Here is a 13,503-nt window from a genome sequence, read left to right as displayed (position 1 = left end):
AAGAAATAGCTTATATATTGATTTTCTCTTGTTGTGTGTGTTTGTACATTAATGTAAGAATATATATTTATATTTATGTATATAGCATTTGTATAGTATTTGTAGTTCTGCAATAGAATGCCAATATTATATATGCATGTACGAAGTTTTGAATAAATCGGAGGTATTTCAGCATTAAACATTCCATAAAAGTCAGACATACATATATGGATTTATTATTATTATTAGTTATTAGTGAAACGATGACATATATAGAAGAATTGGTTTTTAGAAAATAAGTATAAGAATATTGTTTTACATTTTTTTTTTTTTTTTTTATATATGGCATGTATATTTCTGTCGCCTCCCTTAAGTCTTTTTCAAAAATTTTCGTTTCATACAATTTATTATTATTTATTTTGTTTTAGATATACATACATACAATATGGGCATATATTTTACACATACATATACATATATGTATATTTGTGATTCTAGATTTTCAAAAAAAAAAAAAAAAAAAACCCAAACATTAACCCACTCATACATACTCACATCCGTACATACACACATACAAGCATCTTCATTTACATACATAGTTTTCATGAAAATGGAAAAGTCTGAAGCATCTAAATCCCACTTGTTTTCAGGACATTGTTTAATTGGAAGCAAAATCTTGGGTCTTGGATACTATCGCCGATTGGCTTTGATTATCACTATATGTGAAAATACAAAATTTGCTCTATGAGTAGTCGATATTGTCAAACATTTTGTTGAAATTATGACATCCAGAGTTTGAACGAAAATAATAGTGTAAAGAGCTTTTAGCTAGCAGCAAAGGATAAACGACAAAAAGCCAAATAATAAAAGAAAAGGTATTTGCTTATTCCATAATTAATACCAAATATTAATAAATAACAATAGTAAGAAGAGGGAGATTTTTTATATTTGCTTTAAGAAGTGGAACTTGAAAGAACTCTTGACTGTGTTTATAAGGAAAGAAATATTGTTGTGTTAGCTAACAATTAGCAGAACTCTTTCCTTCTTGTCATATAATCTCAATACTCTGTCACACACACACGGACATTCACTCACACAGACGCACACGTTCTTGACAACAACAAGAACAAAAAGGACAACAGCACAGAACTAACTACACACGATGATGGCAATTTGTCAACTGTCACCCAATGTTGTCGTCGGCCAAGCAAATTTCTTGCAACCCCGTTGACTGGGGTTGCTCTTGTGATGCATGATTGACGACCATTCACCTAAGAAAATATTCTTGAATATGGGTTTTCTTTCGTTTCCCTTTTATTATTATTAGTTTTTTTTTCTTTGTTTTTTTTTTTTTTTTTTTTTTTTTTGCTGACTTAACTTTTGTCATACATATATTCATAATTATTTAAGAAATGCACACACTTGAACAGGCCTCAAGTATTTGGTGACGTCGTCAATTGAAATGTCAACAACTTCGTCTGACAGTTTTTAAAGCGATCAAAAAGGACCTTCTATTATGAAAATTTGCGGCTTCCATGGTTTGGTTGCGCAATTTTCTAGTTACAGGAAAACCTAAATGCACAGCAAACTGCTACTGAAGAAGTAGTAATCGTAGGGCATTTTGCAACGAGTAGAGTACAAACTACCCCACCTTTTCCTGTTTTCCCTACAAACACCCTGAAAGCTCTATGCTCTAAGCCCGCGTTAAAGTTTATATCTTATAATAGTAGTTTCTTACCATTAGAAGGCGTTTAAATTTAACTAGAGGTTAAAGGGAGGAAGAGGTTTTGATTTAATCATATTTGTAAGTACATATTAAAATAAATAGCACAACTAGCTAAGGAAACCCACAGCTTATTTCATTCATTATAGCATCGGACACGGCAAAACTTAAAATGAGCAAACAAATTTCAAATGTAGTTCGTGGATCTCCAATTGCTGCTGATGGTCACAATTGGCAAGGATTCCCTTTAGTAGCAGTTCCTGTGTGCAGTTTTGTGGTTAGTTTTTGTTAGGAACTTTTCATTTGAGCTTTACAGATGGAGGGCAATTACAATTATATAATATACATACAAACATTGACGTACATTAAATACATACATACATGGATAGGTACATAAGTTTATTCATATCCCTATATACTAAGTATGTATATTTGTTTTAAGGATGGGGGGATTAAAAGTTTATAAAAGTATTTTTGCATTAAATTTATGCCGAAACAACTAAATTTAAGTAATTTAAATAGATTTTTGTTTAGCTGAAGGATTATTTTCTCTTACAATTGCGAAAAATAGGATCGAGCTAATTACATATTTCATCATAAACATACACTGATACATGAAAACAACCAAGCATACGCATTCACACCCTCTCTCTCACACACACACACACACACACACACATACGCACACACACATAGGAATGCAGCACAAAGAACGCAATAAATGCGCAATTATTTAATATTTTCCACAAATTTTCATTTAGTTATTCATTTATCTTACTGTTGTTATTCACACACACATGCACACCCAAGCACACACATTTTATGGGTTGAGTGGGAGATGTGATCGGGGGGCGGGGCGGGGCGGCGAGCTAAATGGGTAACTATGTAACTGGGAGCTTCGATGGATGCCGCCTCTTTCCAATTTTAACGAATATAATGCCACATTGCCGTCGGTTTACGCGCATTGTTAATCATATCGTGCCAATGCTGACAGCCAGTTCCACTTTCCTGTGGGCCCAGGCCACAGCAGCCAATTTCCGTTGCCTCACTGCCCGCGCCAACAACATAGATCTGTTGGTTTTCACGTCAGAAGGCGGTGGATGGGCGGTGGATGGATGAGAGAGCAAAATGGAGTGAAATTTTCAATTAAAATGCGGGTAACATAAAACGGACAATTGCCTTAAATTAGCACAATCGCCCAGATACACCAAAGATACATACACACATACTTACATACAAAGTGTATATGTATTTTGCATTAGGCGTTTGGCCTTTTTCGTTTAAGGTTCATTGACTTTTTATGTGTATATGTATATATTTATTGGCTAACCCTTCTTCTACTCACCTCAATGGCCGCATTGTGTAGATAATTCGATTGCAAATTAAAGGTGAATGCCTCATTCCAAATGGGATTGGTGGGATCATCTGATTTGGTAATACTGGTCTTCTTCTTCTTAATGCGTTTACCATTTTGAATTAGGTAAATCTAAAAATGAGAATCACAAGTGGAGGAGTGAAAAATCTCTGTACATAGATCAGATAGATTACCTTAACATAAGGTTCCTGTACAGTATCCAAATTTCTGGCTTTCATAATGACAATAGTTAAACGTTCAGCTTGTGGTAAATAGTTTAAAGAGCATAGCAATTCGGGGCGATCTTCTTTGGGTTTCTTTGTGCGCAATAAGTCTCCCCAAATCTATGGGTTCACATGGATAATATATATTATAGAGGATAGATAAAAGGCTCTCTATTGCCTACCTCAACAGATTTCGATAGATCGAGACCATCAACCGATATACGAACTTCACCAATGATATCATTATGCGAATAGCGGTCATAGTCCAAAACCTGTAGGATTAGTTCCTTGCCCTGCAACTGATCACGTGAAACGGGGAATTTGAAATGCTGATCAAAGTAGGGATTCGATTCTCCGCGATGTATATGGGTCTGACGTTTACGGCTATCCACTTCTGGCAAGAGCATCAGCCTAACATAGGGATCACGGAAACCGCCCTCTTCAATTGGGCTAAGATTGTGAGCTGCAAAATATTTGATTTTTATGATGTTTGATCATTGGGAATTTCAGTTCAAGTACTAACCCTCAATGAGATGAACCGTGAGATCGAATAGATGATAATCGTATTTGACGCGCAAGTGAAGACGACCAACAGCATGGCTAGATTGGGGAGCCGTCAGATATACCGGGCCATCGGGCATGCGATATAGATCTGGTTGAAGAGCCCCCAGCGGCGAAGCTGGGCCCACGGATGGGTCTACCCCTGGCTGAGTACGGGGTGGTGGTATAAGCAAAGGTGAGAGACATCGTCCTACACCCTTCGTGGAACCACAGCCAGCTCCAGCTCCGGCTCCAGCTCCGGCACCAGCGAGCGAGGCTAAACTGCTTTGCGAAGGACTTGGAGTGCGTATATCGCCCACATCCACCGAGGCTGGACTGCCACAGCGTGCATCCAAGGAGATGGTGCGCATGGGACTCGGTGATCTGGCCAAATGATGGGGAAACGCCGGCTCACTGGGCAATGAACTTCTTCCATCCGGTCCGAAAGTGCGTATTTGTGGTGAAGATCCGCGATGTCCCTGTATAAATAAGTCCTTTGAAATGAATATCATAATGATGGTTGAGAGACAAAGCGAGGGGCTCTGTGTCTTACCGAATGCCTAGATGGAGCACTATCCACACTGCTTTGACTCGAGATGGACGGGGTGCGCTGCAGACGCGGTGGAAACGAACGGCTCTGATGATGCAAGTGCAATGGACTATGGAATACCTCGGCCGGGCCGCGCAAAATCTCAGTTCCCGTTGCCGTGGCCATGGCTTGATTACTACCACCTCCGAAACCGTGTAGTCCATGGCTGGCCGGTTGTATGGGCTGTGATTCCTTTGCTATATTCACCTCCTACAAAGCATAAGCAATTTATTAAAAATACTTCTAACAATGCAATCCACACATATGTAGATATATGAAGTTTTGGATTAACCACCTCTGAATCTGTAGGTAAATCACAGCTATCGCTGACACTACCAGCCGAAACGCTGCCTATGCCGCTTGTTGTCGACGTAACTGATGAAGCCGATGGCGGAGGTGTCATTGGCTGGGGAGGCGGTGTCGTCGATGAGCCTGTGGCCGCACATGTGGACAGTTCACCAGTTGGCAAAGTTTGCAATCCATTTGCACTGCCATCGGCGCTATCGGCCGAATTGCGATCTATGGTAACACGACGGACAGCCCCCACACGCTCCTTGGCCATACGGGACCAGGTTTCGATACGTTTGTGGGCTAGCCAACAGGCTGCTGGACCCAATCCGCTCATTTTTCCAAGTTCACTGTTTTTTGTTCTCTTCTTTTCTTATACACCTTTGATTACCGTTTCTCTCTCTCTCTCTTTCTTTCTCTGTGTGTCTTTGTCTCTATATCTCACTAAATGTGTGCGAAAGGTTTTTGTGTTGCTTTTGAAAGTGTTTCTGGCAGCTACCATTTGCTAATCCGCTTAGGCTAATGCAAACACACACGTACATACATACTCACAAGGAATACAAACTCGTAAGGGACAAGGACCTACATACATACATACATACATGGCATTCGTGTGGTTTTTGGTCTACGTTGCCACGAAATGGTATTAATTATGCCCATGGTACGCCTCCTGGTATTCTGACTAGGCAACCATGACAACCGTATGGACATAGTCATCTTCGTCATCTACGTGTGCTTGGACACTAATAACATGCGAAATGTTGTGACCTAATCACTCATTGGATAGTAGAGTAGAGTGGAGTGGAGACGTTAGGTCGAGATTCATGAATATTCACTCACATTGAGGCGAAGCAAAGAGAAATAAATTCCCAAGCGAACAATTTGTCTTCGATTTCAAAGCGTAACGGGGTTGCGCTTCTCTCTTTTTTTCTCTGAGCTCAACTCATCTCATCGAAATACAAATCGAAACAAAAAACTTATTTTTGAAGTATTAAATAAATTAAATGAAATTAAGCACGTGTAGCGAATGACATCAAAACATCAAGCAAGAGAACAAGAGAGGAAAAACAAATGAATGAGCAGCAAAATCCAAGGGAAGACCCAACAACCCTCTACACCAAATTAGTTAGGGACAATAAAAATGTGTTGTCTAAGTCTTTGTCATTCATACATAGATACTTTCACACACACACATACTCAGAGAGAGAGATAGAAAGAGAGGGAGATATAAAATGCCATGTTATAGCAACGGTTTGGTTGTAACAAGATTTCTTTTATTGATGCTCAAGATACTTATTTCAAATACTATGACATTAAATTGACCCTTAAAAAGTAGTTTCCAAAAGACTTAAATCTCCTTTTTTTATGTGGCTTTAAGAATAAAGCAGAAATACCTTTAAATATTTGACAATTGCACATTATTCATGAGGAAAAGCAAAACTTGCTAGAATAGTAGACGCCCCCCTATCCACAAATGTCCACAGATATCCTTTCTCTCTCTCTCTCTCTCTCTGGATGCGGTGCATAGAATTAACGCATTGAAATGCAGCCAACCGCACCGTTGCTAATTGACACCTAAACTGCAATACACAAAAAGGATACGAAAAAAGGACAACAGTTCATTTCATCCCCCTGCCCACAATCTATGTGTGTGAGTATATGATGCTGTGGCAACACCATAAATACAAAATGAGGGACAAAAATGTGCAAAAAAACACCCAAAACACACGAATCCATTCAACCATCCATCGCACACAGCCGCACCCCTCGAGTTGGCACTCTCTTTTTCTTTAAAGCACATGCAAAAGGCGTTTTAATAGCCCCTTTCCTGATTTTATTGTTGTTGTAACCTATCATCAGGGCCATCATGATATCAATGCATTAGTAGAGTCGACTCAAGTCGAGTGTTTATGTGTGTATGTGTACGGATAATCAACCCCTCATCTAAAGTTACAAGTTCTAAATTTCCAAATTCTGAGGGGTGTTTCCCCGAAGAATATCAAATTGAAATTTTCCAGTTTGTTTAATTTGTTAAGCATTGATTAATGGGATTTTCATGGATGGCAATTCTCTCCACCAAAAACACGAAGAGAAAAAATAATAAATAAATGAAATTGATATAATGTTTTCCGAATACATATGTACATATACATGTATAAAAATTAAACTCGTTTGTATGCCATGGCCAAGTCTTTGCCTTATATCAATTCATTTAATTCTTTCGTATTCTGCTTTATCCTTTTTTTTTTTTGGTTGTTGTGGAAGTTCGATTTGTTTTATGCCTTTAAGCAAACAAAACTTTTGCAATAGCTACATGTATCTGACATTTCAAAATGATTGAAACAAGTTTTTCGATTAAATTGTTTGCATTACCAAACAGCTTAAAAATAACTAAAGCACTGCACTTTATCTAACAGCAGCTGTGTATAACTAATTAGTTCGCCAAAGTCATTACTATAAAATGTGAAACTTGTTGCTAGAGAGGGGAAAAGTAGCTTAAGTGCATAGTTGCCTTGCACACACACACACACACACACGAACGCAAACACCCACACACAATTGGTTGATTAGTAAGAGGTTGGACTAACTATATTATATATACCAGAATAGATGGGAAAATAGCAAAAACAGATGGTTTAACTTGCTTGCAAACGCTGTCAAGTGTATTTTTGGTTGCTTGAGCAACCGAGCGCTGTAATGTAGGCAACATTTTTTATACACTTCAATATTAATCCTTATATTAGGAATTATATATTTATCTAAGCAGTCTCTGAAATTTTAGTATTTTAGTTATCATTTTGTCGGACAATTTAATTAAAATTGAGAAGTAAAAAGAAATTTCTGTTTTTGGAAACTTTAAATAAAATTTTAGTTAAATATGGCTCAAAATTTACTTAATCGTCTAGTCGTTAGTTCCATAATGCGGGTAAATCTTCAGGGACAAGTCAAAAATCGCAGCATGCCCATTCGCATGATGAGCAAGAAAATACAGAAAGGCAACAAAGATGGAACTTGCCCCAAGGATAACAAATGCGGAGACAATCAATTCTTTGGCGGTTGCTTCAAGAGTAAGTAACATATAAGAAATGGCCAAACTAGGACAATTTAAAAAAAAAAACACTTACAGAGGAACCTGAATTCAAGTGTTCGGAGAAAAAGGAGAAACCCAAAAGATGCCGAGATCCATGCAAAGATGGGCCATGTAAGCAAGGCAGAGATTAAAATAGTTTCAATAGCCACACAACCTACGCCATGAATTCCACAATATTTTTTCGGTTTAAAACAAGAAGCTGTCACACTTTGTAAAATTATAAAACCATGCACCCATCAGACCCCGTCACCCGAGAATGGTGGCCAAGGAAAGAGAGGGAACTGTAGGGACTAACACAGGCGAAACTATGGCAAATATTAGCTTCCCCTATGCTAGTCCCTACACAATCCCCAAGACAATAAGTAACGCAAAATAAACCTAATCTGAATTCCCACAATTTGCATCGCTATTTGCATACATAGATACATACATAGGTATATGGGACCACAAAACAAAATGCTATTGAGGTGGTTGGGTGGATAGTTGGCTGAGCATGGTGTTGAGGTGTTGGTGTTGGTCATTGCAAGGGCAATGAAAAATGCTCAGCATCTGTTGACAGGACAGGTGCTCCTGCTCCACCGCTGTCACCGTCACTGTCACAATCACAATCACAGACAGGACATCCAGTAGCCGCTCTGCACCTTTTCACCCATCTCTTGCCATGTCTAAATTTTAATCCTATTAGAATAATAATAACTGTTGTTTCATATTGCAGTAATTTCTCTAGATTGTTACTAACATACTGTCTGTTTATTTGTGAGTGTGCTTGTGAGTGTGAGTGTGAGTGGGAGTGTATATATGCGCGTCCTTCACTCGGTTTGGCCTTGAGCTTGAGTTGGCCCCCAAATCCGCACCCGCATCTGCACCCACGCTCATAAATGGAAATGGGTTTTATATGTATGCACAAACATTTGCGGTAGTAGTGTCTATCGGTTGTTTCGTAGCTATATGTATATGTATATGTATGTACGTACGTATACATATATACTCTACTCTACTTTACTCGACTTGGGGAGTGGTTGGTTATTCTTCATCAAATCATTGAAATCTTTTATGCGTGTTTTCCGCAGGTATTGGACAGCTTGCGGGTCTTAGTGAGAAATATATCAATAATGCACTGCTGAAGTGAAAAAGTTACGGGTTGGGGGCAAAGGGATATGTTTTGAAACACAACCGAAAGGCCTGATTACGACAAGTTAATAAATATTCTACAAATTCTTGACTATCTACCTTGAGATGGTTTAGTCAAATCGAACAAATCTTTAAGGGAATATTCAAAAGAACTGAATTGACAATAGATATCCGATTTGTGTCACTTGACCATTCAGAAAGATCTTTTAATCTTAATGCAGATATAGTAACAAAGGAATGCAAATGCATATTATATCAAATTATGCTCAATGGAGATGTCTCTATATGCATATTTCAATATGCTATATTCATGATCCTTTGTCGAATGCAAATTCGTAAGACTGTCAACACATTAGGACTATTCTACGCACTGGCTAATCTCTTTTGGCCAAACAAAAGCATAACAAAAATGCAATTAACAATCAAATTTGGTATGCAAACTTTATTGTTTGAGCAACAAAAGCAGAACAATTCGGCTGGCTAACTTTTGACACACAATGTCTAAGCTGAAATGTGAGAAGTAAGCAAAAAAAGAAAAAGTAGAAATGAGCAGCATTCCGGCCAAGTTCCGACCCGCACACGCACACGCATACACACACATCCACACACCCACACAGTACAACTGGGACATTTCCGCTGCATAAGTCCTTTGTAATCTCATTTAAATAATTGCCGCCATTCGAGCTAGAATGAATCTTTGTTGTTTTTGTTAGGTTGAGCCGTAAATCTGGGCTGACCAACCAGTAGTTGTGCTCTAGGCCAGTGTCCAGACAGACTGACATGCAGTCAGTAGGAGAGTCGGAGAGTTTTCGGGCCGGAAATTAAAATGTAAAACAGCAGCTCATTATACGCCTACCTACACACGGAATCTGCGGATGGGTCTCTATGACCAATTGCAGTTCACTAAGCAACAGAGACGAGGCGGAAGTTCAAAAATTTCTTCCTTTTTGCTTTCATTTTGTAAGGTCTTGCACTATTACTTTATTTTTTTTGCTTTGTTTTTCAGGTTTTTTGCGGCTTAGGTAAATTGGTACGTGCGCAATTGTTTGTACAACAACGATAATTCCTTCTTTATTGTTGTTGACTTTGTTGCTTTTATGCTTATGCCTTATGGCAGGAATGCTACCGAGTGGGATGATGATGAGAGGGACACGACTCCATTGAGACAGCAGCCAGGCGGGCAGCCAAGGGACCCTTGGATCACTTGGGGACACTGGCTTAGCCCTTTTGCCCTCAATGGCACTAATGGCACTTAGTCTAACTGCACTTGTTTGCCGCTTGCATGCAAATGTCAGATGTGGAGGATATCTACACAGGGCCGTATTCAGAGAGGTAGAGGGCTATATAGGACTTTACATTACTTTGTTTTTACTCTTGACCTTCTGTTTTCGCTTAATGAGGCAACAGCTCCAATTGCCATTCTCTAAATTCAGCCCTTTCCCTTATTTCCATTAAAAATTAGATTGAAGCCGTAGGAAAATATAATTTTAGGATAAATTAGCATTAAATCAGAGCACAGAATCAATGAATCTATTCGATTGAAAGAAGATTGTATAGCCATAGTTAGAAATTTGGTTTTACACAAAGTTCCTCATTGTCAGTTTAAGCCCTTGGCCATTAAAGTGAAGATAACTTTTTGCATATTGCGCGAGAAATAACTACTCAACAAAAAACGACGCAAAATGCAATTATCCAATAATATTTGTTCTCGGAATATGAACCAGAATAAGGAGAACAGGAGGAGAAGAAAATAAATGCCATTATAATCTTGGGCAGACATAACAGACTTTTTACAAATTCGCTTATATGTATATGCATTGTTGAAGTAAGTGTGCTTAGAGCGAGTCCCAATCCCAATACCAATCCCCCATGCCCATGTCAGGCTCAGATCCATTCCTAGTCCATTTGAAATGGCGCATTTAATGTGTGTGTGCGGTGAGAAAAAGGCGTCGAACACTTGTTGGTAGGGAATCGTTATAAGGAAAACCAACCGCACGCACACATTTGCAGAGTAAGGATTGTGCTGGCACTATTCAACTCCATCTCGATGATAATCCGATCATCAAACGTCAATACAACGCGCTCTCGTTTGCCGGATGCCTGTCTGTCAACTTGTTTACAAAGCATTCGAGTACAGACCATCGCCATCATAGTCATCGTCGTCATCATCATTGACGATGTAGAGCCACCCGGAGGCAAGAAATTAATCACCAATACAATGGAAATTGTGCGGCTGCATAACTGAATGCAGCAGCAGCTTTTCCTTGTATCCTTGTATTCTTGATAGCTGCTGGCTCCTAGTTCAATTTCAATTTGGTAAATAGCCCTCGGGCCACCCATAGACACACACACACTCACAGACCCAAAAGGTTTTGGATGTATGTTCGTAATGCTATTTTCTGGCTTTTCACCATTAGTCAAGGCATCTTTTGTCGTTTTGGGGATCACCTTCTTAGTGATGAGTTTGAGCCTAAAATTTCACAATGAAAGGATTTAAAGTTCTCGGTACATTTAGTCCTTAGAAGGCGTAATGACTGTGGTGTGGGTGAGAGTAATGCCCAATCCCAGAGTGCCAGAGTTTTGCGGTTTAGATGAATGCAAGCAGATGAAATACAAAACAAAACAAATATCCAAATATCTAAATAAACAAATAAAAGTAGCATGTATGAAAGGGAACGTAAATGCTTTGCAAAAAATCACTGTGCGAAATGACAACAAGAAGCGAAAATCCTTTCTGTATCAAGGATCAAAGGCGATCCGCATTCGCATTTCGCGTTCGTATCAACCCTTTTTTTACTTTACCAAGTACAAAGAGGATCATTGTTGCAAGATCGGTAATTTTCGTTTTCCAATTTCAGAATGGGATTGCATTGACATGATCCGATTTGTTATCGTGAATTGCTTGTTTTTCGTGTTTTGTCTTTTTTCTGTCCTTGGGCAGGCCAAAACTTTTTTTTTGCTTGCCTTGACGCAAATGACGTCAATGGCCCAATCTTCGGTCCTCAGCTGTTTATTGTGTATACACATCCCGTTCGACAAATAAAAGCAAAAGAGTTTCAATTAGGCCTCGCTTTAAATACAAACAATGCCTATATCAATGTGTATTTAAGCCAATTTAGTTGAGCTAATTTTTGGGGGTCCTTGTCTAACAAAAGTCTAACATTTGATTAGGGACACGGCGATGGCGGCGGACAAGCTGCTGTCCCAAGTGTAAATGAACTTGCGTCGAAAAAGTTTAGCGTTTTAAGCCATTATCTTAACCAAAGACATGCAAAAGGATACAGGATGCAGGAGTAGAGGCATTAGCAACATTTCCTGTGCCAATGTTTCAGTGATCATTGTGTGCCAACAGTTTTACTCTTACGTCTAGGTCTTGATTTTAATTATGCAATCAAAAGAGTATTGAATATATATAAACACACAGAATAAATATTATTTCGATTTCAAGCGAAACAAAAGAAAAAAGGATAATGCAGAGATGCAAATCTTTTAGCCATTTCATATGAATTTCTGATTGATGTTTTGGACATAAATTATTTCTAAACATTTTTTTAAGTGATTTTCAAGACAAAACTTGTTGTTGGTAGATAGACTACAAATTGGTTTTAACAGAACAAGAGGTGTTTTCATTTGACAAGGTATATGGCCTTAAGAGAGAAAATTTCTGATGTGCTTTTAATTAAAATTGCCTGCATTGTGAATTGCGAGAGCCAATACTAGGCTAGGTTTGACTCAGTATTGCCAACTGCCAAACTTGGTCAGTACCTATTGATTTTTATGGCAATGGGGCACTGCTAGAAATTCTTGACGTCATTTCATTTTCCATTTTATTGGGTGGTTGACAGGTCGCTTGCTGGGTAGCTGGGTCGCTGGGTCGCTCAGCGCTCTTACCAATATTGCTTAATTGCATTTGCATATTGCACTGACCATAAATACATTAAGCTTATATGTGCATATATGTACATATATGTGCATACAATATATCTTTGTGTGTGGATCCCTCAGGCCATGGGTCTGTCGTTTGGATATTGGCCAAAATGGATATATTGCCAATGACTCTCACTCTTTTATGCACTCGCATGACCATGATACAGATTCACATACGAACCCACATACGTGACATTTTTATTGTTTATTTATTGTGCTTTTAATTAACTGCTGTTCATGTCAATATGCGAAACAATACATTCTTGCAATATGTATTATTCCTTTTTACGCCTGACTTGGAAATTTGGTTAATAATGAAAACAATCTGCAAACCAGGCCAGCAGTAGACAGACAGACAGACAGTAGGTAAATCAGAGCAATGAAAATTAAATTTCTCTCTTATTTAAAATACAATTTGATTGAAACGAATTCCATTTTAAGCGAATTATTATATGGTTAACTCAAGTGTTTACTAATTGGCACATAGTGCAGATCTACATTTATATAATCTTTATGTGAGCAGTGACGAATTAGCCATTTAGCATTCATTTATCAGAATATAGTTCTAAGCAAAAAATTGTTAAAAACTCTAACCTTTGCGATTCTGTGATTTTCCCAAACTACAACCAATTTTCAAAACTGATATCTCATTTTAAT

The 13,503-nt window shown here is 38.4% G+C and overlaps 1 protein-coding gene and 1 long non-coding RNA gene across 6 annotated transcripts in view; one reads left to right on the top strand and one right to left on the bottom strand.

The window, feature by feature from the left end:
- Positions 1-1,352: 1,352 nt before the first annotated feature.
- Sytbeta (Synaptotagmin beta) overlaps positions 1,353-13,503 on the bottom strand; it is a 44,646-nt gene continuing 32,495 nt past the window's right edge. For 2 of the 5 annotated variants that reach the window (XM_068292688.1, XM_068292689.1), the window contains exons 2-8: positions 4,705-5,141; positions 4,374-4,619; positions 3,804-4,314; positions 3,463-3,743; positions 3,251-3,400; positions 3,048-3,188; positions 1,353-2,773 (exon numbers count right to left, since the gene is read on the bottom strand). In XM_068292688.1, coding sequence (XP_068148789.1) covers positions 2,627-2,773; positions 3,048-3,188; positions 3,251-3,400; positions 3,463-3,743; positions 3,804-4,314; positions 4,374-4,619; positions 4,705-5,034 — 1,806 coding nt within the window. In that variant the 5' untranslated portion in view covers positions 5,035-5,141 and the 3' untranslated portion in view covers positions 1,353-2,626. The remainder of the gene's footprint in view (positions 2,774-3,047; positions 3,189-3,250; positions 3,401-3,462; positions 3,744-3,803; positions 4,315-4,373; positions 4,620-4,704; positions 5,142-13,503) is intronic. The other 3 variants (XM_068292690.1, XM_068292691.1, XM_068292692.1) reach the window with 3 other exon arrangements.
- On the top strand, positions 7,476-8,185 carry LOC137579333 (uncharacterized). The gene is made up of 2 exons (XR_011032803.1): positions 7,476-7,765; positions 7,825-8,185. It is a non-coding gene; the product is annotated as an uncharacterized lncRNA (long non-coding RNA).

This window comes from Drosophila tropicalis, unplaced genomic scaffold (genome assembly GCF_018151085.1).
Source record: "Drosophila tropicalis isolate 14030-0801.00 unplaced genomic scaffold, ASM1815108v1 contig_694, whole genome shotgun sequence".
NCBI classification, from domain to species: Eukaryota; Metazoa; Arthropoda; class Insecta; order Diptera; family Drosophilidae; genus Drosophila; species Drosophila tropicalis.
Note: the sequence above shows the minus strand (reverse complement) of the source record. Positions and strands in the feature narration are given on the sequence as shown.